This window comes from Anabrus simplex, chromosome 5 (assembly GCF_040414725.1).
Source record: "Anabrus simplex isolate iqAnaSimp1 chromosome 5, ASM4041472v1, whole genome shotgun sequence".
Taxonomy (NCBI): domain Eukaryota; kingdom Metazoa; phylum Arthropoda; class Insecta; order Orthoptera; family Tettigoniidae; genus Anabrus; species Anabrus simplex.
The window spans coordinates 5,022,345-5,049,292 of NC_090269.1; the positions used below are offsets into that span (position 1 = coordinate 5,022,345).

Genomic DNA, 26,948 nt, shown 5'->3' on the forward strand with positions numbered 1-26,948 from the left:
GTCCCGCCATAATCTATACATATATAAATTAATTTGTCCTGACTGACTGACTGACTGACTGACTGACTGATTCATCATCGCCGAGCCAAACCTACTGGACATAAAGAAATGAAATTTTGGAGATACATACATATTAACGTGTAAGTGCTCGCTAAGAGAGAATTTTCGGATATTCCGTCGCTAAGGGGGTGAAAAGGGAGGTGAAATTTTAAAATGAGTGTATCTATATCTCAAAACTTTGAAAGTTTACAGATGTAAAAATTGGTATTTAGAATCTCCCTTAAAAATAAAGAAACGCGTAATTTTTTGTTTTGGAAAATCCCAATAGGAGGGGTGAAAATAGTGATAAATTGTTGAATGCCTTTAATGAGGATACTTATATCTCAGAAACGGAAGATATTACAGACCTGAAAATTGGTGTTTGGAATCTCCTGTAAAAGTAAAGAACCATAGGTGATTTGTTTTTGAAAATCCACTGAAGGGGAACAAAAAAAGGGGGTGAAATTTTAAAATGAGATTTTCTACAGTATATCTCAAAAACTTAACATGTTACAGAAGTGAAGATGGTATTTTATCTCTATTTAAAATAAAGACACGTGTTTTTTTGTTTTCGGTAAAACCACTTGGGTAGGTGGGGGTAAAAGTGACTGAATATGGGGTTGAATTATTTTAATTAGGATGCTGATATCTCAAAAACTGAAGATGTTACAGATGTGAAATTTGGTATTTGGAATCTGCTTTAAAAGGACAGAAACGTATTCTTGGAAGATCCAATGAAGGTGGGGGAGAGGTGAAGGTGAAAGAATTGAAACATTAATTGAATTAATTCTATGAGGATACTTACATCTAATAAAAACTAAAGTTGCTACAGACGTGAGCATTGGCATTTGGACCTTCTTTAAAAACAAAGAAAACGCGTTTTGGGGGAGGGATATCATCTTGGGGGCGGGAGTGAAAAGGAGTTGAATTCCTTTTATGAGAACACATGTCTCAAAAAGTTGAAGATGTTAGAGTCGTGATAATTGGTATTTAGTAGATCCTTTACTATTAAAGAAACAAAAGTTTTTGCCGAAAAATTCACTTTGGGGGTGGGGGATTGTGAAAAGAGGTGACAAAAGTGAATTATTTTTATGGGGCACTTACATCTCAAAACTGAAGGTAACAGATGTGAACATTGGTATTTGGAATCTCCTTTAAACATAAAGAAACACGCCTTCCCTCTTTGGGAGCGGAGGGGGGGGGGGGGAGTAAATCAACTTAACGGCGGTGGGGTGGAAAAGGAGTTGAGACCAACTGATTTTACTGTTCATAATTTACTTAATAGGAGCCTCCGTGGCTCAGGCCTCTCGCCGCTGGGTTCCGTGGTTCAAATCCCGGTCACTCCATTTGAGATTTGTGCTGGACAAAGCGGAGGCGGGTACTCCGGTTTTCCCTGCCATCTTTCATTCCAGCAACACTCTCCAATATCATTTCGTTTCGTTAATCATTGCTCCAGCGGAGTGCGACAGGCTTCGGCAGCCGGCACAATTCCTATCCTCGCCGCAAGATTCATTCCATTCCTGACGCGGTCGAATGACAGGAAACAGGCTGTGGATTTTCAATCTACTTATTCTGATCATAAACCGAATATTTTTATCTTTCCTGGGTTCGTTTTCAAGAGCCATCTTTTCCTTTGGAAAATGTTCCCAGATTACAGTAGATTTTCCTGGCATATAAATAAAAATGTAAACACATTTAAAATAAACGATACGAATAATATTGTCGGTGCAATTGTTCACCTCTATAATAAGGTCAATAATGCACGGAAGTATATCATTCGTATCGCCAGAAATCCCGCGCACTTGCATACGCGCGACAATGGTGCTGGTCACATAGTCAGCAATGACAAAGGCAGCAGATGTACTCTAATTTACCGCCAAGTAGCGGTCTTGAATTTTGCTTTGGGGTCCTGAATAATAATAATAATAATAATAATAATAATAATAATAATAATAATAATAATAATAATAATAATAATAATAATAATAATATTGTTCTGGACCGTCGTCAAAATGTGCGGACCGCGCTGGAAACGGGTCCTGGCCGGGTAATGACTACGAATACAGTCCGGCCGCGGATTTAGTACCGCCAAGGCCCCCAAGACGACACCACACCGGATCTCCAAGGATTTCATCCATATTAAAATGCTTATAAGAAAAGATGGCAAAGATTTAGGGACCCAACTGACCGGGTGGAATACTTGGACCTAGGCCGGGAAGTACGAAATCGATTGCTGGAAAGAAAGATTGAAAAATGGGAGGAACTTTGCCGTAATCTCTCAGAGAACGAGTCAGATCGCGAATTTTGACGGATTATGTATAAGACATTTGGCATTGAATTATAAATTTCAGTATAATACCGTAGCGAAGCACGGGTATCTTGCTAGTATGAAGATAAACTTACAAAGTCTGCCTGTGTGGTGTAGTGGCTAGTGTAATTAGCTGTCACCCACGGAGGCCCGGGTTCGATTCCCGGCTCTGCAACGAAGTTTAACAAGTGGTACGAGGACTGGAATGGGGTCCACTCAGCCTTGGAGTTCAGCTGAGTAGAGGGAGTTCGATTTCGTCCTCGAAGTGGTTTTTCGTGGTTTCCTACTTCTCCTCCAGGTAAATGCCGCGATGGTACGTAACTTACGGCCACGGCCGCTACCTTCTCTCTTCCTTGTTCATTCCTTCCATTCTTTCCTCTGTTCAGCATAGCAGGTGAGGCCGCTTAGGCGAGAATACTGGTCCTCGCCCCAGTTGTATCCCGACCCAATGTCTCACGCTCCAGGACACTGCCCTTGATGTGGTAGTGATCGGATCGCTTAATGAGTCCAAGCGAAAAACCGATCGTGAACAGTAAACTGGTTAAATAATAGGCTAATAGTAAATAAACTTACAACTCTAGTAAACTAAAATAGATCTATACTTAGTCATGAATCTGGATGTTGACGCATGTCAAATTAGTTTACAATGTCCATGTCAGTAATATCCGAAACTGTACTACCGTCTGCACGGTCACTGGAATATGATGGTAATCCGAACTCATTTCCTCCTGGCTAGTTGTTCAAGAAGTAGATGGTTGATTTAATATCCCTAACATTTCGTTAATTTCATGATCTCGTATTAACGACACAATACAGTACGAATTGTATCGGTGGTTGCCAACTCACGTTCTCAAATTGAGAGTAACAGGTTCCCCTTTTAGTTGCCTTTTACGATAGACGGAAGATACCGTCGGTGTATTCTACCACCCCACCCACAGGGTATTTTACTGTTCCTATAGCTTTTGTTTTTGAAGCGCCCGCCCCTCATCCGCCTCCAGAAAAATATTCCTGTGTACGGCCTTGAACCCAGGCTCCGAGGACGTCAGCTAATAGTTACGCTAACGAGGCGGAAGGAATATTCAATGAAAAGTTTAAGAATAAATAAAAAACACTGATAAACCACGAAGGGCGTTGAAAATGAAAGACTCCCTAGGCCTCGGAAATGAACAACGGTTGACCAAGGGAGGTCGGATAGGATAGATGAAAGTGAGGAGCCTGATACAAGTAAGTGGATGAAATGCCGGGGCTCAGCTTAGGGTCCCGTGGTCTCTAACGCACTCTCCCAAGTTAAGAGTCCTGGGGCCCGTTCTAGTTGCCTCTTACATTAGGCAGGAGATACCGTGGATGTTATTCTACCTCCCCACCCACCACAGGGGATTTTACGGTTAAAATCTCCGTCTCGGTTGGTAGTCGAATCCGGTGCCCGCTGAGCTGAACGCGACTACGCTGACCTTTGAGCCAAGGAATGGCTTCATGTTGGGATATAATTAGATACATTAATACAAATGTGATTGTGCAGTATTCTAACGGCTTCTAAGATAAAACTGTTATAATAGAAGGAAGTATTTGTGTGAGTATTCAATGCTCAGCCAAATCTACGGCATGCAGAGATCTGAAATTTTTAACATAGGTAGATGGAGAGGGTCCAAATGTACATCGAAGACAGATTTTTAATTTTCGCGTTCGTTGGTGAGTTATGAACAAAAAACCGGCGGAAAACGTGTGTTGGGATATGACAGTCCAACATGCTGCCACCAGGATAAATGTCGCTAGGCAACGTTCATAAAATAGGTAATACAAGTTAAGGGGCCATTTTAAGTCCATGGCGCAGATCGAGGAGCCATATTCAGGTAGTCCGCGATATTTGGAAGTGTTTGTCTGTGTGTATGTGTGCGATGCCCCGCCAAATCTAAGGTACGCAGAGATCTGACACTTAACATACGTAGACACAGCATTTCACCGATCATGCATGACTTACTCCAAGAAATGAAGCTGTCAACGTCATCAGAAAGCAACGCTTACAAGAATTATCCGGTGTTCTACAAATTCACAAGTCTATCGATAGGACTTGTAATACAAATGAGGCTGTCAACTACACTACAGAGCTTTTGAACGACGTGGAGTACCCTCGAACATCTTCGAGCGGATGATTGTGCCAGCGGTTCTTCTTGTCAGGAATATAAATCCTCCTTTCCTTTGCAATGGAAAACGACTCTCAGTCAAGAAACTAATGCCGAATATTATTGACTGGGCATGCCGTTGATTCAAGTCATCCCTTCGGATATTCGGTTTCAGTTTAGACGTATGTAGTTGCCCGTTTGAGTTTATGTATGTGCACGAGGACAATCGCCTTAAGTTGTAGGACTCAATCCTCTGAAACCGGCCTTCTCCCATGGACAACTGTAAGTGGCTTGTTTAAGAGTTGGAAAGGCAAGCACACTATACATCTTCGCTCCAAATGGAAGGGCACTTAACATGAAGCTCTACAAGGAAAAATAATTCGTTCTTATATAATATGGTATTTTATATTGTTTTAATATTATTTCTACTACGCACCAACCCTGTTTCTTAAAAAATAAAAGGAACAGTATAATTACAAATAATGTCATTCACGCAATTTATGCAAAACTATGTATGTTAATAAATACAATGTTTTTTTATTTTGCTTTTAAATAAGTGGTTTAAAAAGATCTAACGGGGACGCGGGTACAAGCTAATCCTGGCCGATCTGCGGCGTAGTCCTGAGAACCATCTGCCTCATCGTACGAGCAGTCAACAGATCTCGTCATGGGATGGTTTTATCTTGTATTTCCTATTATTTTTATTTTATTGTTTACCACGTTTTATTCTGTTGACTCTGTTTCAATTTGTGTTTGTATATTTTAATGTCTTTTTTAATTTCAGTGTGAATCATACATATTACTGCATTCCAAGGCAATGCCTTATTCTACCGTAATCTATATTTCCTGACATTTTATCGGGAAATAAGGCATTACGTATTAGATCCACTGATTATTTTAAATTCAAAATCATTTCTCATCATCTTTGTTTTCAATTCTAGTCCGTGGATACATATTAAAAAGTTAATTTTCATATCATTTTGTACCACCGCGTTCCATTACGGCCAATGACCTAGATGTTAGGCCCCATTAAACAACAATTATCATCATAATAAATGTATAGTTCCTAATAATTTAATTGACTTATTTTTTGTATCTTATTTTGTCGTGGTGGATTGACCTGTGCGTGCTGTTAGCAAATCTCATCACTACAGTGTGCGTGTTTCAACTGTCAGACACAGGCAATGCCAACCGCCACAGACGCACGTAACACAACCAAGATGAGAGGAAAAAGTGCTTTTAATAATTAAGAACATTTGGTTTGTCGAGGGAAAGTGGAACTGAATATTCCCGGTGGTGGTGAGGAAGTACAACTGGACATCGGCTATTGATCACGAATGAAAGTGGAGGGGGGCCTACACTTCAAAAGATGAAGGTTTCGGCAAAAGATAAGGAAGGGGCAAAAGGGTGTGAAAGGCCCCAGAAACCTAATACCATCGGGGTCCAAAGAACAAGAGTTGACCCAGAGAGGATGAAAGAGTGGAGCCTGGAAACGTTCGTTCGTTAACTTGTAGAGAGTGACGCTCGCTCTCGGGCTTGGAGATGTGAAGAGAGCAGTGCGGTGTGGCTGAATGAAGAGGATGGGTAAAGCGATGTGAATATTCATTGAGAAGTGAAGATGGGGTTCCTTGGCTATGGAGATGGGAAGAAATGGACGTTTACACGGGAGTGCTTAATGGAAGTTGCGGAGAACGGTGAGGTGGTGATGTATAGTTGTGAGGTGTCGGAGATGTTCGAGTGTTGGCGGTGGTGGGAAGGAGATATTAAGTGGGGAGAAGGTGGACGGACGTTGTGGGGTGATTGAAAAGGAGGATGATCAGGCCGGGTGCGGCGACGTGGTGTGGTGAGGGGATGTCTAGATTGTGGAGGGGAACGAGACGGTTCGACGTTATGGAGACGACCGTAGATGGGGCCACCAGTGCCGATGAGATGGTCGACGGCTGCTGCAGTGGGTAGCAGTAGGCGTACTAAGTATGTTGGGCCGGTGGAGTTGAAGATGCGAAACGCCCTCCGGACTAGTAGCTGACGTTGGACTTCTGTTATGGAGATGAGTGGGTCGACGGAACTGAAGACTGTATTGGTATCTGATGGTGACGGCGGTGATGCTGATTGACGGGCTGCAAATGCTGATGCTGCTGGAGTTGACGGTGTCATAGTTGGTGGCTGTGCAGGCGAAGAAACAGGCGCAGAAAGCGAAGAGGAGGTACACTGATCTGAGGAAAAGTTTGTAGCACGGATAGAGACTTGGACATAAGTGGTGTAGGATGGGAAGACGTATTAGTCGTCATAGGGTGAGAGGAAAAGATGAGGGCCGAAGTCGTTGTGGTGGTAGTGGTGGTTTAGGTATCGGGAAGGTAACTTCCAACTAGGAGTCGGCCTATATGCTGATTCAGGTCGGCGGGAGCTGTTATTAGAGATGTGAAGCCACCCGGCCGATCAAAAAACACTGGCGATGCTGCTGCGAAGATATGTCCATGTACAGCGAGGTTTTTCAACTCGCTTTAGTGAGGTCCTCGATGTCTTGGAAACAATACCAGACTTAGGTAGAGAAACAGTGGTTGCCAACCCACTCTCTTTCAGTAGCGGGAGGTATTGGTCATTACTTAGTCAGTGTGTGTGTTTCAGGAAGCAGAATGGCTCGGGTAGTCGCTGCTAAACGCGCCCTGCGCAAGGACATCCAGAAGTTAGTGTCATCCCTGAGCGAAGAGGAGCGACGTCGCCAGTCCGCTGCAGTCACAGCCAAGGTACAGTAACAATGATCCTAAAGCTAACAACAACAATGGCCTGTTTATTGCTAAAAACTAAATTGTATACACAGTGTTCCGGGGTATGTGTGGAACACAGAGATGGTGAAAGAAGGTGCGGGTTTGAATGGATCTAACTACAATACCAAGAATTGAATGAAAATTTTAACAAAGGTTATATTTCTTTCAATATTAAAAAAAAACAAATTTCTACTAGAGGACATCACAGTGAAAAAAAATCAGGTACAATGCCAATCTTGAAAAGAGATTTGGAAAAATCCAAGATTCACAACTTCAACCATTTTGGGCTTAAAGCCCCTAGTTTTACAATTCCTGAGCTACGAGCTCAACTTTACAAAATTTCAATTCAAAATGAGGAACAATTTAGTCAAGAGCAGAAATCCCCTCATTTAAGAGCACTTGCTCCCTAAATACAATATCTAGCCTTCCAGAGGCACTCTTTACTATTACAAAACTTTGAAAAGAGCTAACAGGCTCTCGATTTCTTACAGCCCACTCAAGGCAACATTACCACTCTCTGGCCTCACAAGGCACGAATTACAAATAGAAAGAGTTTTATACAGGGGTATCTATTACCCAATCTACAGGGCCTTTGCGAAAAAGAACAGGTTAAATAAACGGCCCGAACACAACCAGAACGGAGGCATACACTACGTTCCCAGATAATGAAATATTAAAACCTACAGGGCTCTCGGCCGATGAAACTGGGGCTAGTCCCAAACTACTGAGGTGGCGCGCATGGAAATAACTGTAATACATTACAGGAAGGAAAGGTTGCGAAATCGTAGTCACCTCAAACCAAGATGAAAGGCAGCTCAAGAGGGTAACACACTCTCTATCCCCGATTCACAGTTAAAGATTTTATGAAGTTTTACATTAGCCGAAATAAAATTTACATTTTAGAAAAGTATGTTACATAGTTAAGATTTGGACGTTCCCCTCAGATAAAGTTGCGGAGACCGCAAGAAAGATAGAATTTACGTGGCCATTACCTGGTAGATGTTCTTCCGGCCGAAGAAATACACACACTTAGGAAGACGGCGATCAATTGACAAGGAAACTCGAAAAACTGCAACTTAAATACCCTCAGGGAAGGTTAGAGAGAATTCAGGACTAATCCAGACACGCCCCCTCATTTTTATTGGCTAATTCAAAGTGAACAACAAATGCAGAATTGGTTGAAAATTACTTACAAAAATTCCTGATTGGCTACATTCAAAACTGGCGGAAAGAAAAAGAAGTGTTGCCATCCCAAAAATAAATGTACATAGAGTCAGTTATGCACAACCTAGAAATACGAAACTTCTTTAAGTTAGTTCTTCAACCTTACACCAGAGTGCATGATCATAGTTTCTTGGTAGTGACATCTGTGGAAAAATGTCCAAACTTCTTCATGCATAGAAAAACAAAATAAGGAGAAATTCTATCAGTTTAAGAAACTTCACAGTAACACAATTACTTAGTATTTCAGTGGTGACATCTTCCGACTAAAGTTCTAAGTTCATGTAGTATCAGTTTCACCTCTTGGTCGATAGAGGAGTTTATTAAGACACTTATTTTGAATGAACGGAGTTGAGGCGTACCTCCCGGTACACACAATATTAAAAATGTATACGTTATTTTACATGACAAAACTTCAGTTCTTTTTTCGGAATCTTCAAATGTGTGAAGATCTGTAAGTCGTAATTATTTTGACACGATGTAGTCCGTAAAGAGAAATGATTTGAAAACTTTCCTACAAACATAATTGTACTCCAAACTTCGGAAGATGAACATTCACGTTATCTTTCGAGCACGTAGATAAACTGGTTACATGATGACATGAAAAATAGATAAATACTTAAAAATCACCAATAAGGAGACAAAAACAATTAAAAATGACCAAATAATGACACAAAAATAAAATATCTAAAATAAATGACGAAAAACGACTCAGTAAAATAATATATATTTTGTAATTAGGGGGCCATGGACAGGGTGTAGCCGAAATCAGCAACGTGTATGGTGCACGATTTAGAAGATGGCATATCATGACCGCATTCAAAAGTTACTTTCATTCATTGTCTTCCTGGGAATATCGCCTACAAAGAAAACTTACCATAGAATGTAACTACACCAATTTGGCTACATTGTGTGAAATGTAACTCTCATGAAACAAGTTTGTGTGGCTTTTAATTGAAGCGTGCTATCTTACTGTCGCCGCATTGCGAACATATCAACACGGAGGTGACGTTTTTAGAAACAATTCTTGAACATACGCGAGCGGAGCCGCCGGTAAAGTCTGAACATTTGACTATTGCATAAAGACAGCCGTGACTGCACAGCCTTATCATTGCGATCCCGGAGCCAGATCGCAATAAATAACATCCCGCGATGTTGTTCACCACCCGTAACGTTTTTGGTATTATCTCACATATAAGATTTAAAGCACAAGTATAGAGTAAACGTGTCGTTCAGGATCTCTGGTGACGAGTTTGAAGGTCTCTGGCGACGGGGAGCGATGATCGACGTCAGAACTGAGCATGAGTGTGTAGAGTTTCGTGACATTAGCTATAACGATGCCAAAGCCGATCGGCCGTTACTGGGAGGCCTACATAACAGCCTTTTCTGCCACCGAATCCAAGAAGCGTGATTTCTTGATATCAAAGAATGGGAACAGTGCTGTATTGAATAAAAAAGGAAAAGGCCGACTGGGCTTAATTCCAGAGGAAAAAAATAGGCAAATCCACGACCGGCCACCTGGCGTGCACCAGAAGTGGTGAGGAAAGTGAAGGCGATGCAAGAACGACTATCGCACGTAAGCTGGGAATGCTTGTCATAATCAACAAAGACCTGCAGTAAGAGCCGAGTTCACAAGTGGTTGCCTCGTCACATTTCGGAACGTTGCACTAACGCAAGAAAACTATATGAGGACTATCTGGCGGGGGACAGATGGAAAAAAAAAAAAAATGGTGACATTAGACGAAGCATATGAGTACGTTAGTGATTTTAACAAACGCCGTTCGAATTACTACCACCCTCGGAACACAATTATTTTTATCAAACATTGTATAAAGAATGCCAGGAAATTTTCGAAGGGGTACTGCTACAATTCTGTATTATTCGCCGTGTCGCTAATAATGTGAAGATAAACTCTACATACTATCAGCAAGAGGTTCTAATGCCCATTTAGAACACATCCAGCCATACCTCTCGTTTGATTCGTCTGTTCAGAGAATGGAGCTGGAAACTGGAATCCCTGCAATTCCTTTTATTGACATTCGGATGAATGCACCCGATGGGTCACCCATGGACTTCTAGAAAGGGCCTTAGGAAACAGACGTCCACGCACTATCAATGGCCTCTGAAGAGCCTGTCAGGAGGAGTGGAGACATGCTAGCTCTGCGAAAAAGTCTGCTGCAATGGAAATTACGTTGTCGGCCTGTAGCTAGAAATGCTGGCCTCCCAATTCAACAAGATCGTTGATGAAGATATGGCTTTTCAGAAGAAAATTACCTTTGGAACATAATCCCAAGAGATCCCGAACGACTGTCTGTAGTTCATAGGAATTCGCGATTGAGGGGATATTAATATAGAAAAGGTAAAGTTAGACGTAGTGCACTCATGTGGAAGTGTTGATATTATGGGAAGTACAGATGTAAAACAACGATGGTCTACATAAAGAAAAATCGTCTACAGTGTAATATATCTATATATATATATATATAAAGTAACTTGTCCTGACGGACTGACTGACTGACTGACTGACTGACTGACTGATTCATCATCGCCGAGCCAAAACTACTGGACAGAAGGAAATGAAATTTTGGGGATAAATTCATATTAACATGTAGGTGCTCGCTAAGAGAGGATTTTTGGATATTCCATCGCTAAGGGGGTGAAAAGGGGGGTGAAATTTTAAAATGAGTGTATCTATATCTCAAAACGTTAAAAGTTTACAGATGTAAAAATTGGTATTTAGAATCTTCTTTAAAAATAAGGAAATACGTATTTTTTGTTTTCGGAAAATCCCAATAGGAGGGGTGAAAAAGGGGTTGAATGCCTTTAATCAGGATACCGGTACTTATATCTCAGAAACTGAAGATATTACAGACCTAAAAATTGGTACTTTGGATCTCTTTTAAAAATAAGGAAATAAGTATTTTTTTGTTTTTGGAAAATCCTATTAATGGGTGGGGGGGTGAAGAGGGGGGTTATTTTTTTAAATGAGTGTATCTATATCTCAAAACTTTTAAAATTTATATATGACAAAATTGGTATTTAGAATCTCATTTAAAATAATGAAACACGTATTTTTTGTTTTCGGAAAATCGCAACAGGAAGGGTGGAAAAGGGTGAAAAAAGGGGTTGAATGCCTTTAATGAGGCTACTTATATTTCAGAACCTGAAGATATTACAGACCTGAAAATTGGTATTTGGGACCTACTTTAAAAATAAATAAACACGTATTTTCTTGGTTTTGGAAAATTCCAATTAATAGCGGTTAAACAGGAGTGACAAATTGGGGATAATTTTTTGAAAGACTATCTACAGAATACCTTAGAAACGTAAAATGTTACAGACGTAAAAAGTGGGTGCTTGGAATCTCCTGTAAATGTAAAGAAACATAGGTGATTTGTTTTTGGAAACTCCACTTAAGGGGAACTAAAAAGGGGTGAAATTTTAAAATGAGAATTTCTACAGTATATCTCAAAAAACTCAAAAAATGTTACAGAAGTGAAAAATGGTATTTTTAATCTCTATTAAAAGTAAAGAAACGTGTATTTAAGTTTCCGGAAATACCACTTGGGTGGAGGGGGGGTGAAAGTGACTGAAAATGGTGTTGAATTCTTTTAATTAGGCTACTGATATCTCAAAAATGAAGATGTTACAGACGTAAAATTTGATATTTGGAATCTGTTTTAAAAGTAAAGAAACACGTATTCTCGGAAAATCCAATGAGGGGGGAGGGGTTGAAAGAATTGAAAAATTAATTGACTTAATTGTATGAGAATACATACATCTAATAAAAACTAAAGTTGTTACAGACATGAAAATTGGCACTCGGATCTCCTTTAAAAACAAAGAAAAACGCGTTTTGGAGGGGAAACCATCTTGGGGTCGGGAGTGTAAAGGAGTTGAATTCCTTTCATGAGGACATATAAATAAAAAAACTGAAGAAGTTAGAGTCGTGATAATTGGTATTTAGAAGATCCTTTAATATTAGAGAAACAATTTTTTGCCGGAAAATTCATTTGGAGGGGGGGGGGGGAGTTTGAAAGGAAGTGAAAAAGTTAATTATTTTTATGGGGATACTTATATCTCAAAACTGAAGGTAATAGACGTGAACATTGGTGTTTAGAATCTCCTTTAAACATAAAGAAACACGCCTTCTTTTTTTGGGGGGGGGGGTAAATAAACTTAACGGCGGTGGGGTGTAAAAGGAGGTGAGACCAATTGATTTTATTGTTCATAACGTACTTTTAAGGAGCCTCCGTTGCTCAGGCGGCAGCGCGCCAGCCTCTCACAGCTGGGTTCCGTGGTTCAAAACCCGGTCACTATATGTGACATTCGTGCTGGACCAAACGGAGGCGGGACAGGTTTTTCTCCGGATACTCCGGTTTTCCCTGTCATCATTCATTCCAGCAACACTGTCCAATATCATTTCATTTCATTTGTCATTAATTAACCATTGCCCCAGAGGAGTGCGACAGGCTTCGGCAGCCGACACAATTCCTATTGTCGCCGCTGCAGGGGGGCTTTATTCATTCCATTCCTGACCCTGTCGAATGACTGGAAACAGACTGTAGATTTTCGATGTACTTATTCTGATCATAAACAGATCATTTTAAATCTTTCCTGGGTTCGTTTTCAACAGCCATCTTTTCCTTTGGAGAATGTTCTTAGATTACAGCAGATTCTCCTGGCATATAAAAATAAATTTAAACACATTTGAAATAAACGATAGGAATGAGATTGACCGTCCAATTGTTCACCTCTATAATAAGGTCAATAATGCACGGAAGTATGTCATTCGTATCGCCAGAAATCCCGCACACTTGCCTATGCGCGACAATGGTGCTGGTCACATTGTCAACAATGACAATGGCGGCAGATGTAATTTACCACCAAGTAGCCGTCTTGCATCTTGCTGTGGGGTCCAGAACATCTAATAATAATAATAATAATAATAATAATAATAATAATAATAATAATAATAATAATAATAATAATAACTGACTGACGAAGGATATAGACTGAAATCTCGTACAAAAACCGATTAGCTCTCAAACCTTGCGGCCGACATCAGAAAAAGACGCCTGAAATTTTATGGACACATCAAACGCCTTCCAGAAAACAGACTGACAAGAATCTTACTCGAGGTAACAGAAAACATCAAAACAAATAGGTGGACAACGGAAATCCGCCCCAAGACCTGGAAAAATCAGGAATCAAAGTGGCCGACATCGCTAACCGAACCTGCTACAGAACGAAAATCAACAAGTGGGAAGTAGAGACAGAGAGAAACCACAAGAAGAAGACAGGAGCTAAGTGGACAGAAGAACGAAGAACCACGATGAGAGAAAAATTGAAGGCTGCCTGGCAAAGAAGGAAATACCACTTCTAAGTGAGCTTTGCGTGATCAGCTTTCTGGTCTTTTTCGCATCTAATAATAATAATAATAATAATAATAATAATAATAATAATAATAATAATAATAATAATGATGTTACCGAGCTCGATAGTTGCAGTCGCTTAAGTGCGGCCAGTATCCAGTATTCGGGAGATAGTAGGTTCGAACTCCACTATCGGCAGCCCGGAAAATGGTTTTCCGTGGTTTCCCATTTTCACACCAGGCAAATGCTGGGGCTGTACCTTAATTAAGGCCACGGCCGCTTCCTTCCCACTCCTAGCCATTTCCAGTCCCATCGTCGCCATAAGACCTATCTGTGTCGGTGCGACGTAAAGCAACTAGCAAAAAAAAAACAACAATGTTAATGTTCTGGACCGTCGTGAAATGTGCGGACCATGCTGGAAACGGGTCCTGGACAGGTAATGAGTAAGAATGCAGTCCAGCCGCGGGTTGAGTACCGCCATGGCACCCAAGACGACACCACGCCGGATCTCCTGAAGGATTTCATCCATATTAAAAATGCTTATAGGTAAAGATGGCAAAGATTTAGGTACCCAACTGACCGGGTGGAATACCTGGACCTAGCCCGGGAAGTACGAAATCGATTGCTGAAAAGAAAGATTGAAAAATGGGAGGAAAGTTGCCGTAATCTACTAGAAAACGAGTCAGATCGCGAATTTTGGCGGATTCTCTCAGAAATCGAGTCAGAACGCGAATTTCGGCGGAATATATATGAAACATTAAGCATTCAAGTATAAATTTCAGTAAAATACCGTAGCGAAGCACGGGTATCTTGCTAGTTTAAACAATATTGCAGTCTTCAAGCAGACGGACAATAATTTTAGTGTTGTTTCCTTTTTCCGCTTACCGTAGGAACAACGAAGAGGCTACACAGGCGCTAACTTCTATCTTCTGACTAGTGGACGAGTTTCAGCCTGTGTAAGTCTTGCTCGTTCCATCAATGTGGAGGAGGGACAGAAAATTGTGCGTTAAAGGCTTTCTGAAGAAGATTGCGTGCTGCGAAGAAGCTACTGTTGGCACGGGATGGAAATCGTGAATTGCTGCAGACAGATGCATCGGTGAGTGAGATGGATGGGACAGATTACGAGGAATTAGAGACAAGGAAGTGAAAGAGAATGGAAAGACGACTCTCAGTGAAGGATGGAAGGCTGCGTTATTTCAAGGAGCAAAGTGCACCTGACGTCAGCAGAAGGAACGGGTGTGAGAGACCAAACACAGTTTTTCTGTAAAAAAATAAAAAATAAAAAATAAAAATAATAATAAAATAAAAATAAATAAATAAATTATATATATATTAGGATTTATAATTTCTTTCGGCCTCTAAATGTTAAAATCTATTAGTATTTTAAGAGCCCTATGGCCTGAAGTGAGTTTTGTATAAACCTCGTCGTTTTAGTAACCGGACACACGCTCAGTCCACATTAGGTCTAGCTTATAGTAACAGTTATAAACACATTGAAGATACGTGATGCTGGTGACAGAGGTGTATTAACACAAGAAGAGAGTAATACCACGTCGCGGGTTTTAACTTTGGAACTGCGGTTTCTGTTGAATATAACAGTTCTTTTTATTGTAGAAATTATGAATGTTCGTTTTCTTTCATGGCTTTTTTCCAATTATTGTGGTCTGAAATAGTGTGGATTAAGGCTAGCTTTAAGGTCGGATGGCCTTCCTTGCGGAGGAACGTAGTCATTATTCTGGAGTGGTGGTGCCACGGCCATGGGCGACCTGCGCTTCTAGGTGTGAGGACACATAGCACGTGTAACGCATAAGTTTTTGCCGGTGTTTGTGGTAAAGAAAACACCTAATTTTGAAGGTAAATTCATTTTTTAATAATTCAAAATATTGGCCATCGTCTTCTACACACTTCGCCCATCTTTCAGGTAAGTTATGGATACCACGCCAGGGAAACTGGTTGTCTTTTGCGGCAAAGCATTCGTCGAGCCATTTTCCAACTTCCTTCAAATTGTTGAAGTGTTGCTCTGCGAGTGCGTGAAGAGGTCATAGTCAGATGGCGCCAGGTTGGGGCAGCACGGCGGCTGCGAAGGAATGTCCCATCCAAGTGATATGAAGGTGGCTTTGCTGTTTGAGACGGCGCAATGTCGTGTAACAAAATCACTTTGCCATGTCTTGTGGCTGACAGCGTTGTGCACGATACGCTCTGGTCCCACCATACACAAAGCATGGTCTTCTTGCGGAAACGACTGTCAAACATGTTCTAATTGATTGAGCGTGTTCACCAACAAACGATGACTTTCCACAGCCTTTTTATTTTGATTCAATAAGAAAAGCAATGCGTGTCACGAATTACCCTTTTCAGGCACAGACGTGTGCACATGATCACCGAACGATACAACACAGACTCGGACTCTACTTGTGTGTGTCAGACGAACAAACTGCCGTATCTGTCAAATTCATACGCCGCGTGCTGTTCGCTGGCGCCATCTCGTAGTGAAACCGGAAAAGTCTGATAGCCTACTCATGTCGAATAACATCAAGGTGTCTGCTCACGGCTTAACGTCTCCATCCGTCATATGCTCTCACTCTATGTGAGCACTGCGGACAGGTTTGGAATTGAATCCGGGCTTTACGCAGGCAATCTAGTGATTATACCACCACCTTTTTTTACCTTTCCGGCCACATTTTGATGGTAAATTTGTTACCACCAACTCGAACCAGCTAAGCACAGTGTGACACCATTGAAGACTTGGTACCTTAACGATTATGGCTACCAGTGGTGTGATGTGTATAAGACAATAGTCGCTACTCCGTCACAGCCTCGTTCGAATTAACAACATAGCAGCGCTCCTGCCAATATTACATTTCTACTGGTAAAAGGAGTCCAACCCGGTGCTCCGAGGAGGGGAGCTGACAGTGGTGCCCTCATGGCACACTTCTGTTCATATAAGATATGCCGGGGTGCCGGAATTTTGTCGCGCAGGAGTGCTGAACTGACACGAGGTTGAGCGAGGGCACTGTCCTTCTTCCCACTGGGGTTTTGAGTGTCATATGTTATCTGCACTGCATTCACGTGAGAAGTGAACGACATCTGACTGGCCTGAATCCTGACGGGGCCACCTCCAACGATGAGCTCAGTTCGTTCGGGTTGGAATTTAGACCACAAAAGAGAATCCTGGAAGTGTTCTTATGTCAGGCATGAATGTAGCGATTTCGTTCATACCGTTGAGCTCCTGAGATAAGGCGCTCTGCTGCGGTTCCCCAGTCTGGCTGACATCTGCGCTACTCCATTTGACTGAGACCTGCTTTAAGCGTGTATACAATCTTAAGTGTCGTCCTTCCTGGGTTATACAGGCCTTGTGTCTGGCTCACGCGAGTGTAAAGTTTCTGCTTTCTTTCCGTTCCTCCAAAGTGTGAGAATTTATTCGATGCACTTTTTCTTTCAGTTTACCCCCAAGTAAAAAGCACACACTGTTAGATCTGGAGAACGAGTGGGAAATAGACCAGCACTGATCACTCTGTCTGCAAACCGTCCTGAAACTGTATGAGCAGGGGCTGAATCTTGTTAAAACCAGCCACGAGATTTTCCTTCTTCCCTAACTCATGTAAGAACGGCGTCAAAATGTCATCTTGGTCACTGTCTTCTCGAGAAAATAGGCCCAACTATTCACCTTGCACTAACAGCACACCAATAGCGAGACTTATGACTGTTCAGATGAAACCAGGCCTCATCCGAAAAGAACACAAGCTGTGGGTCGAATAAACGATCATTCAATGATGGAAGACACCACTCAGAATATCTCACTCCAGTGACTGCATCACCAGATTTTAAACAATCGGCCGGTATGTTTTAATGTGTAATAGCCTTGTAGCTCTGTGTGCAGAAGAAACCGAAACCCCTACTTGTTCTGCTCATTTTGTGAATGATTTATTCTCTAACCGTTCAAGGTTCGCACCAGTGTCATCCAGCTTTTCTTCCGTTAAAACTGTTCGTGTGCTAGCAGTGAGACAGTAGTTTCAAATTTATTTACAATAACGTGAATCTGTGCTCGTGCAGGTGGCACTTCACCAGGAAATTGCTCAAAAAATACATCGTGTACCCGTCGAGCTAACTCGAACTTAAAATCACTTTTACATAGGAAAATTCGGTGTTGCAATGATAACTGTCACACCAAGTTAACAGGTGAGATTCTGACTGGCGACTCATGCTTGCCAGGTCGAACACGTGCAGAGTACAAACACCATGAGAGGCCCTGCACTCGGAGATCTTATACATTAAGCTCTGCTATGTTAAGGCTGCTATGTGCCCTGTCCAGGGTAACTCCCAGTTAGTCCATCGGTTGACTTCGCCAAAGAAGATCAGTGGCTCGGGGTCGATTATTTAACATTGAAATTTGGACCTACGGCTTTTTCTTGTCGTATCTCCATCGGTTATACTTTAGATTGAGCTGCATTATTCGATTTCATGTAAATTTTGTTTTTCTCACACATTTAGTTTTTGACACTCTTGTAGGACAAATAGCATCATCAAATTAATATGGCAGGCATATTAGCACGTCCAGCAGCCAAACGCGTGCCAAATTTGGTGATTCTAGCTACCATGTAAGCACGAAAATACTGAAAAAATATCTGCAAAAAATATTAAAATTACACCACCCAAGTAAGTTTGTAGCTCGATCTAAGGTACACGCGATGGAGATACGGCGATAGACCTGTCAAGCTTGAAGACTCTAGCTGTCCATTAAGTGTGGAAAGTAGTTTAAAAAGATGTGAAAAAGCTACAAATTCAACGCTGCGATGACATTAGTTTACACACAGTGACCTGTGTTTTGGAGCGTGAGCTCCGAACGAGCAAAAACGAGTTTGTATTTATGCAGCACGTAGCTGCTTCTTTTGCGATGTTGAGTTTAGCTCTGCACTGTGCCCTGACTGGTACAACAATTCCTTTCCTTTGTGTTTCAGCTGCTGAAGACACCACAGTATGTGTCCAGTCGCCGAGTGGCCGTGTATCTCAACCTTCCTAACGAGGTGGCGACAAGAGCTATAGTCCAGGACGTACTGGCCTCCAAGAAACTCTGTTTTGTGCCCAGGTGGGTCTAATAATAATAATAATAATAATAATAATAATAATAATAATAATAATAATAATAATAATAATGGACGGAAGAACGCAAGAAAAAGCATAGCGAGTTCATGGCGAGATTTTGGGAGGAGAAGAAGAAAGGAAAACCATGACCAAGCTAACAAGTTCCAACGCGCTCTGTAAACGGGCATAACGAAGAAAGAAGAAGAAGAATACCCTGAATCTCGTAAAGGCTACTTTGATAAACACCAAGTGAAAGGTAAAATTCAGAGGGAAACTATCAAAAAGCTTTGATATCAGAATAGGTTGTGACTTCCCCGCTCGGAGAACCATCATCAAATGAGAAATGCAACCAAGCAAGCAAAGGGCGCCAATCTTTAAGTTGAGGACTTAAAGATAAAATTTATAATCAAGCTTGGACAGACTCTTATCACAGGGGTGAGGTGATAGTACACTAATCATTAAGCAGGAGAATTAGAAATCAAAAGGCTAATGAAGGCAGATTGATTAAAGTGAACAAGAAAAATACTATTTATTATATTTAATATAAATGACGACGGTTTAACGAGAACTGAATTTAAATTAGAAAATGAATTTAATAAAAAATTGAATGACTCTACTTCGCGAAAACTTGCAATATCTTTAACTCGCTTGCTCACCATGTCGTCTTGTTCTGCTGGTCCTTGGAAAGCTTCCCTCCTTGTAGCTGGAACATCACCGGTCGTCTTTGATATCTCTTCATCTGCAGCTCAGTACCATTCCTGCCTTACAAATTGCACCCACCACTAATTGGAAGATGACTTCAAAACTAACACTCCCTATTATGCTTTATCCCATAGATTGGAGATAAGCCCTATGTCACAGTTAGAAGAACCACCTTGGGTTATATGGAGAGGATACTCAATTAAGAATCCTTCCAACTTTACTGATAATGTTCTCTGAAGTTTCATTTCTATCTAGATTAAAACTATCTATTGACTTAGACTGGTTCAAACCGGTCCTGTAGCCGTGCTGTACGTACTTCCTCATGAGAGTGGCTATACACACCTCATTCAGAATTTCTAAGTATCGAGACGCAGAATCAAGTAGAAAATCAAGTAGAAGCTGTAGAATAACTCGTAGAATAATGTAGAGAGCGAATAAGAATGAATAAGTGAATCAGTGAAGCCACGAGCTCCAACATGCCCTTTTATAACCTACTCTCGCGCTAATTACAGGTCGCTTACACGTGGTCCAATCAGATGACACTTCTCTCCCCACTCTAGATTTTAGAGTTGACGGGCCATATCCATGATATCAACTGTTCTTCTATTCGTCCTTTCACTCAGTATCCATGGCAACATGACGCTCCTTTGAAAATATAGGCGTTGATCAGTTCGAATAATTCTGGTCGAAGTACGGTAGCTTACGTTAGGACGCGTGAACACGTGCTCGCTTTTCTCAGAACTTGATGTCTAAATTTGTCCTCCCTTCCTCCTCGGTGATGTGGCAAGATAACTGAAATCTACTGCAAGTTAATTTTAACCGACTGTCGCAAGAATCTAAGTGAATATTAGGATATTCAGCCCTCGTTTATAAGTCGTAGTTACAAAGTAATGAAATGATAGTGAGCAAATGATTAAACATGAATTATAATACAATTACATACCAAAATAAATATCATGACGTTAAATTCCTGAATTAATTACACATAATAAAATTAACATAATTACACTGTAACGTCTGGAACGTTACATACGCCCCCATGAGTTCTTAACAAATATTACATGAGTTGAGAACTCACACACTTACTCCCACATTGACTTGAAATACCTCTATTACCTGCCCATAACGAGCGACAGTATTTTCATACAATTAATTATATCTCACTCTTTCCATATCTCTCTTAGACTGCTTCCCATTGCGACTGTCTGTTATTTCAGTTCATCTTGAGGTTTAGATGCTAAATTATGCCCATCATGAGCAACTTTTCACTTTTGTAAAAAAACAAGATTATCCTAGAGAATATAACATAATATATACAATTCAGATTACAAACTCTGCCGAGTGTCTTTTTGTCCTTTTTCCCCATCTTTCCGACATACTGTGCTAGATAGCAGTAACACGTTCTTTTCCAATCTTTTACATTAAAAAAATGGAAAACATATGATACAAACAATTTACACTTTTATCACTCTTTCGAATGTTTCAGCCTTATCTTGAAGCATGATGTAAGACACTTCACACAAATACACACGTGATTTAAGCTCACGGTAAAATTATTGCAAGTTAGAAATGCACATACGGGAAAATTAATTATTTGCCGTCGTCAGCTTTAATTAGCCTTCTGTAACATCTCATAAAACCAATATATAAAATTTCATGGCCTCACATACAGAAAACAGATGATCTATCGTCAGTGAACGCGTAAATCTACCGCCACACAAAACATCTCCCTTGTTTACAAACACAACTAGGAAATACCACCACAATTGAGACGTAAACACATACCGCTCGTAGTCTGACATAACAAGTAGCAACTTCCCCGAGTTACTGACCTATATCTCACAATCCGGTTCAGCCACCTCACACGACAGGTATCTCCTTAAACTACTAATGTTGTATGAACCATTCATTACGCTCTCGCCATCCGCTAACTTGTAAGCACAGGGTCCTAGTTTTCTATGTACTTTATACGGGCCTTGATATAAAAGAAAAATTTCTTCGTTACCTTATCCTCACTATTTGACAACATTGGAACTCTCACCAAAACCATATCACCTACCTCAAAGTTATCCAGTACCTTACGTTTTTGTTGCCTTTTACGTTTATCTCCAGATTTAATCAGGTTCTCCCGTGCCAGTCGGACGTAAAATTCAGCATTACGAGGTGGTTCCTCAGGCAAACCTAACACTCTCACTACGCTCTCGTATTCAATACACAAACGTATTGATCTATCAGACTTAGGCACTACAATTAAGGGATTAACATATTGACTGTTTGATAATTCAATCACATCGTCTGCTAACATAGCTTGAATTTGATCCTCTACGGCTTTTGCATATTTGTGTGGTATCGGATATCGCGGTCCGCTGAATGGAGTCTTATCCAGCACAGAAAAAGAATGTTCATACAGATGGGTAACACCAGGTTTCTCGGAGAAAATCTCCACGTGTTCACATAACACTTCAAATAACTTGTCCTTCTGGACTTCATTCAACTCATTTCTACTTACGGCTTCTTTCAAGCCACATATTTTATCCTCATGAATCCACAACTGACACAACTTCAGGCCCTCACTAGCCTCTTCATTTACTTTAGAAACCTCTTTCATTCTCCACACTGTACTAACTTCCGTTTTCCTCTGAATTTCCTCCTCAAACTTGACCTTAATATCCTCATTATTCCACCTCAAATTTAGCACTAGATCATTGTAATTTAACTGAGCCAATTTTAACGTTAACCAGTCAGATCCCAAGATAAGATCAAATATTAAATGCGGAATTACCAAACATATCTGAACGCTAATAAAATTATTAATGCAGATCGGGACAACTACTTGTTTACAAATTTGCTTAGACCTCTTTCCAACAGCCGTAATGATGAAAGTAGACTTAACAGGCATTTCCTCCAACTGCATACCCTGTTTCACTAATGACTCATACCACTGAGAACTAATACATGATATTTGGCTACCAGAATCAATTAAAACTTTAACCCACGCCCCCCAGACTTTCAATTTAACAACGGGATTGACTACTTTATTACTTGCATCTCCATTATTCTGCTCGGGTTCATACAACAAATCGTCCCTAACATCGAGGTCATATGGTAACACTTTCATGGCAAGACACTTCGCTACCTCCGTACTAGGCTGGAATTCTGACCTAACATTACAGCCTCTCGTTAGTTTAAAGGTTCCCTTTGTGTATTGACGTTGGACTCATTAGTACATTGCTCTGGCCTCCGTTGGGAATTTCCTGTCCTATATTCAGATGCTCCTCTCCTGCTGTTCTGCTGAGGTCTGAACTGATTGCGAGCTTCGTAATTCTGTGTACTACCGTTATGTCTCATTCCGTTGTGATGACTAAAGTTCTGAATATTCTCCGTTCTACTTCTAAGGTTACCTAACGCATCAAAACTGCCTAGTAGATTCTCCATCTCCTGAATAGTTCCAACTTTTTGCATACAGGCCGCTTCTCTCACCCTGTCCGGAAAATGTCTCAAAAGTAGTCTTACTACATCAGACCCCTCGGTTATACCATCTAAGTTCTGACAAATCATGACATGTGCCAGGAAGTACTCGGTCATAGTAACTCCCTCATGCTGTTTGTACCTCCCAAATACCACCCTTTCTCTCTCCCTAGCTTGTATCGCTTCATTCCAGAATTTCTCTCTAAATTTATTTCTGAATTCTTTCAGGTTCGTCATCGTCTGCCTATATACCATGAACCAAGATCGAGTTTCTCCTACAAAAGCATGGTCAATATTTTCCATAACGTCTTCCCAGTCCATAGACCCTTCCTCTAGACGCTTTTCAAACCGTTTCTCTATCATCTTAAGGAAATCTAGCGGGTTTGTTTGTTTCCCATTAAATTTAGGTAGTTCAATTTCCCTAATGTAGCTATTTCCTAGACATTGCCTTCCCGTGAAAACCTGTTTATCCTTTGCCACCTGTTTTAACTGATTTTCTGCTCTCTCCATCCGGCATTCTACCTCTTTGTCTCTCCTATCAATTTCGCTCTCCAAATGAACCTGCTTCTCTTTTAATGTCCTAATTTCAATCTTATTCTCTTCAGCTATCGCAAACCTTTCTTCACTTGCCCGAGTCTCATCTTCTATTCTAAGCTTTACCGTGTCAATCTCTTGTTGGACGTGGTCTTTAAATACCCGTATTTCCCCTCTTTGAGTCTCAACTCTCTTATCAATACTAGTGACCTGCCTCATTACTTCCTCCCTAGTAGAGTTGTTTTCCTTCCCCATTAATTCCAGGAATTCACTTCTCTGTTCCGCAAACTTTTCTTCTACCTTTTTCCCTTGCCGTACATATTCACTTTCCTGGTCCTCTAATCGCTTATTAAAATGTTCATTTTTTACCACCAGATCGCGTAACTGCCTACTGTGTTCGTCCATTCTCCGATTCGCTTCCTCCTTATTTTCCCTCATCTCCCTACTTAATTCAGCTTTAGTTTGCTCTAACTGTTCTTTAAGTTCATATTTGATATTCTCAATTTTAGTGTTAGTTTGTTCTACATCTGTTTTAATTTGTTCCAATTCATTTTTTATTTCAGATTTACTGTCCTCTATCTTACTTAACATTAACTGCATCATTCCCATTAACTGATCATTATTATTACTTTCATTGTTAGTGTTTACTTCCGCTTCGCCCCCCATCCTACTATCATCTGACTCCATACTGACTTCTTTCTGCTTGCCTTCACTCTCCATACTACTTACACTTCTATCTTCAATTTCCTCTACAATACTACACAACTCTTCCTCTGAACTCAATACGTTATTGCCTTTTATCGCCCGTCCACTGCGCAACATCCTCTCCTCTTTCGTCTGATCAGCCATGACCCTTCCCACAATCAAACACTCTTAATGAAACGTGGATATCCAAATTTTGCCCATAATACGAATTCTGATATTGTTACTGTTATTAACTGCTCCGTACTTAATGATTTTCTCGCCACACGTTGGAGCGGCATTTATGTGACTTCCCCGCTCGGAGAACCATCATCAAATGAGAAATGCAACCAAGCAAGCAAAGGGCGCCAATCTTTAAGTTGAGGACTTAAAGATAAAATTTATAATCAAGCTTGGACAGACTCTTATCACAGGGGTGAGGTGATAGTACACTAATCATTAAGCAGGAGAATTAGAAATCAAAAGGCTAATGAAGGCAGATTGATTAAAGTGAACAAGAAAAATACTATTTATTATATTTAATATAAATGACGACGGTTTAACGAGAACTGAATTTAAATTAGAAAATGAATTTAATAAAAAATTGAATGACTCTACTTCGCGAAAACTTGCAATATCTTTAACTCGCTTGCTCACCATGTCGTCTTGTTCTGCTGGTCCTTGGAAAGCTTCCCTCCTTGTAGCTGGAACATCACCGGTCGTCTTTGATATCTCTTCATCTGCAGCTCAGTACCATTCCTGCCTTACAAATTGCACCCACCACTAATTGGAAGATGACTTCAAAACTAACACTCCCTATTATGCTTTATCCCATAGATTGGAGATAAGCCCTATGTCACAGTTAGAAGAACCACCTTGGGTTATATGGAGAGGATACTCAATTAAGAATCCTTCCAACTTTACTGATAATGTTCTCTGAAGTTTCATTTCTATCTAGATTAAAACTATCTATTGACTTAGACTGGTTCAAACCGGTCCTGTAGCCGTGCTGTACGTACTTCCTCATGAGAGTGGCTATACACACCTCATTCAGAATTTCTAAGTATCGAGACGCAGAATCAAGTAGAAAATCAAGTAGAAGCTGTAGAATAACTCGTAGAATAATGTAGAGAGCGAATAAGAATGAATAAGTGAATCAGTGAAGCCACGAGCTCCAACATGCCCTTTTATAACCTACTCTCGCGCTAATTACAGGTCGCTTACACGTGGTCCAATCAGATGACACTTCTCTCCCCACTCTAGATTTTAGAGTTGACGGGCCATATCCATGATATCAACTGTTCTTCTATTCGTCCTTTCACTCAGTATCCATGGCAACATGACGCTCCTTTGAAAATATAGGCGTTGATCAGTTCGAATAATTCTGGTCGAAGTACGGTAGCTTACGTTAGGACGCGTGAACACGTGCTCGCTTTTCTCAGAACTTGATGTCTAAATTTGTCCTCCCTTCCTCCTCGGTGATGTGGCAAGATAACTGAAATCTACTGCAAGTTAATTTTAACCGACTGTCGCAAGAATCTAAGTGAATATTAGGATATTCAGCCCTCGTTTATAAGTCGTAGTTACAAAGTAATGAAATGATAGTGAGCAAATGATTAAACATGAATTATAATACAATTACATACCAAAATAAATATCATGACGTTAAATTCCTGAATTAATTACACATAATAAAATTAACATAATTACACTGTAACGTCTGGAACGTTACAAGGTGTTAGACAAGGAGATGGTTTATCCCCTGTTATCTTCAACCGCATACTGCAGAAAGACATTCCTGAATTGACAAAAGCTCTATCAGATAACTCTGGGTTGAGTACCGCTTTCAAGAAGGACAAGTTAAACATCAATTGCCTGATGACCTCACACTCCTAGCTTCAAGTATGGAGGAAGCTTCACACCAACTCTCCTGCCGCAGTCAAATATTAGCTGAACCAGGGTTGAGAACGGAGTTCATTACCAATATTAGACATGCACCCAACTCAATCACACACGGAGATACAGTAATAAAGAAGACTAACTCCTACTCACATCTCGGAGAATGGAAAACCTCGAACGTTAGTGAAGATCTAGCCATGAAAGCCAGGTGTACCAAACTGGAGAGGTTTTGATCTCTGTAAGAACGTTTACAGATTCAAATACCTTTCCCTTCGCCTCAAACTTCGACACTTTGAAACCGTAGTAAGACCTTAGGTACCTACTGTATGCCTCAGAATGCTTCAACATGGTCAGAAATGCACAACTCAGGAATATGGAACTGAAAGGACGAAAGATCCCGAGAAAAACCACCATTTCTAGAGGGAAGGGGACAAATGAGAAATGGACGAAACTGGTTCGCAAAGACCTAGAATTTTTAAACATTGTTCGCAATGATATATTCAACAGGTATAAATTTAGAATGGTGGTCAGAACACTGGATACTCTCCAGTCACTGCGTCCTGGAGTGGGAGTGAAGTGGACTCGGGACCCACAGTCCAAAGATGAAGGAATACTGGGCTAACCTCACACGAGAGTTACGAACCACGTGAGCCTCAAGGAAACAAAATTAATAATAATAATAATAATAATAATAATAATAATAATAATAATAATAATAATGCACAAGTCCATCGTGATTCATTCCCACCCACAA

The 26,948-nt window shown here is 40.7% G+C and overlaps 1 protein-coding gene across 1 annotated transcript in view; it reads left to right on the forward strand.

Moving 5' to 3' along the window:
- The window catches only part of LOC136873655 (5-formyltetrahydrofolate cyclo-ligase), a 49,638-nt gene that overhangs the window by 2,312 nt on the left and 20,378 nt on the right, over positions 1-26,948 (forward strand). The window contains exons 2-3 of the mRNA XM_067146727.2: positions 7,093-7,211; positions 18,787-18,914. Coding sequence (XP_067002828.2) covers positions 7,101-7,211; positions 18,787-18,914 — 239 coding nt within the window. The 5' untranslated portion in view covers positions 7,093-7,100. The remainder of the gene's footprint in view (positions 1-7,092; positions 7,212-18,786; positions 18,915-26,948) is intronic.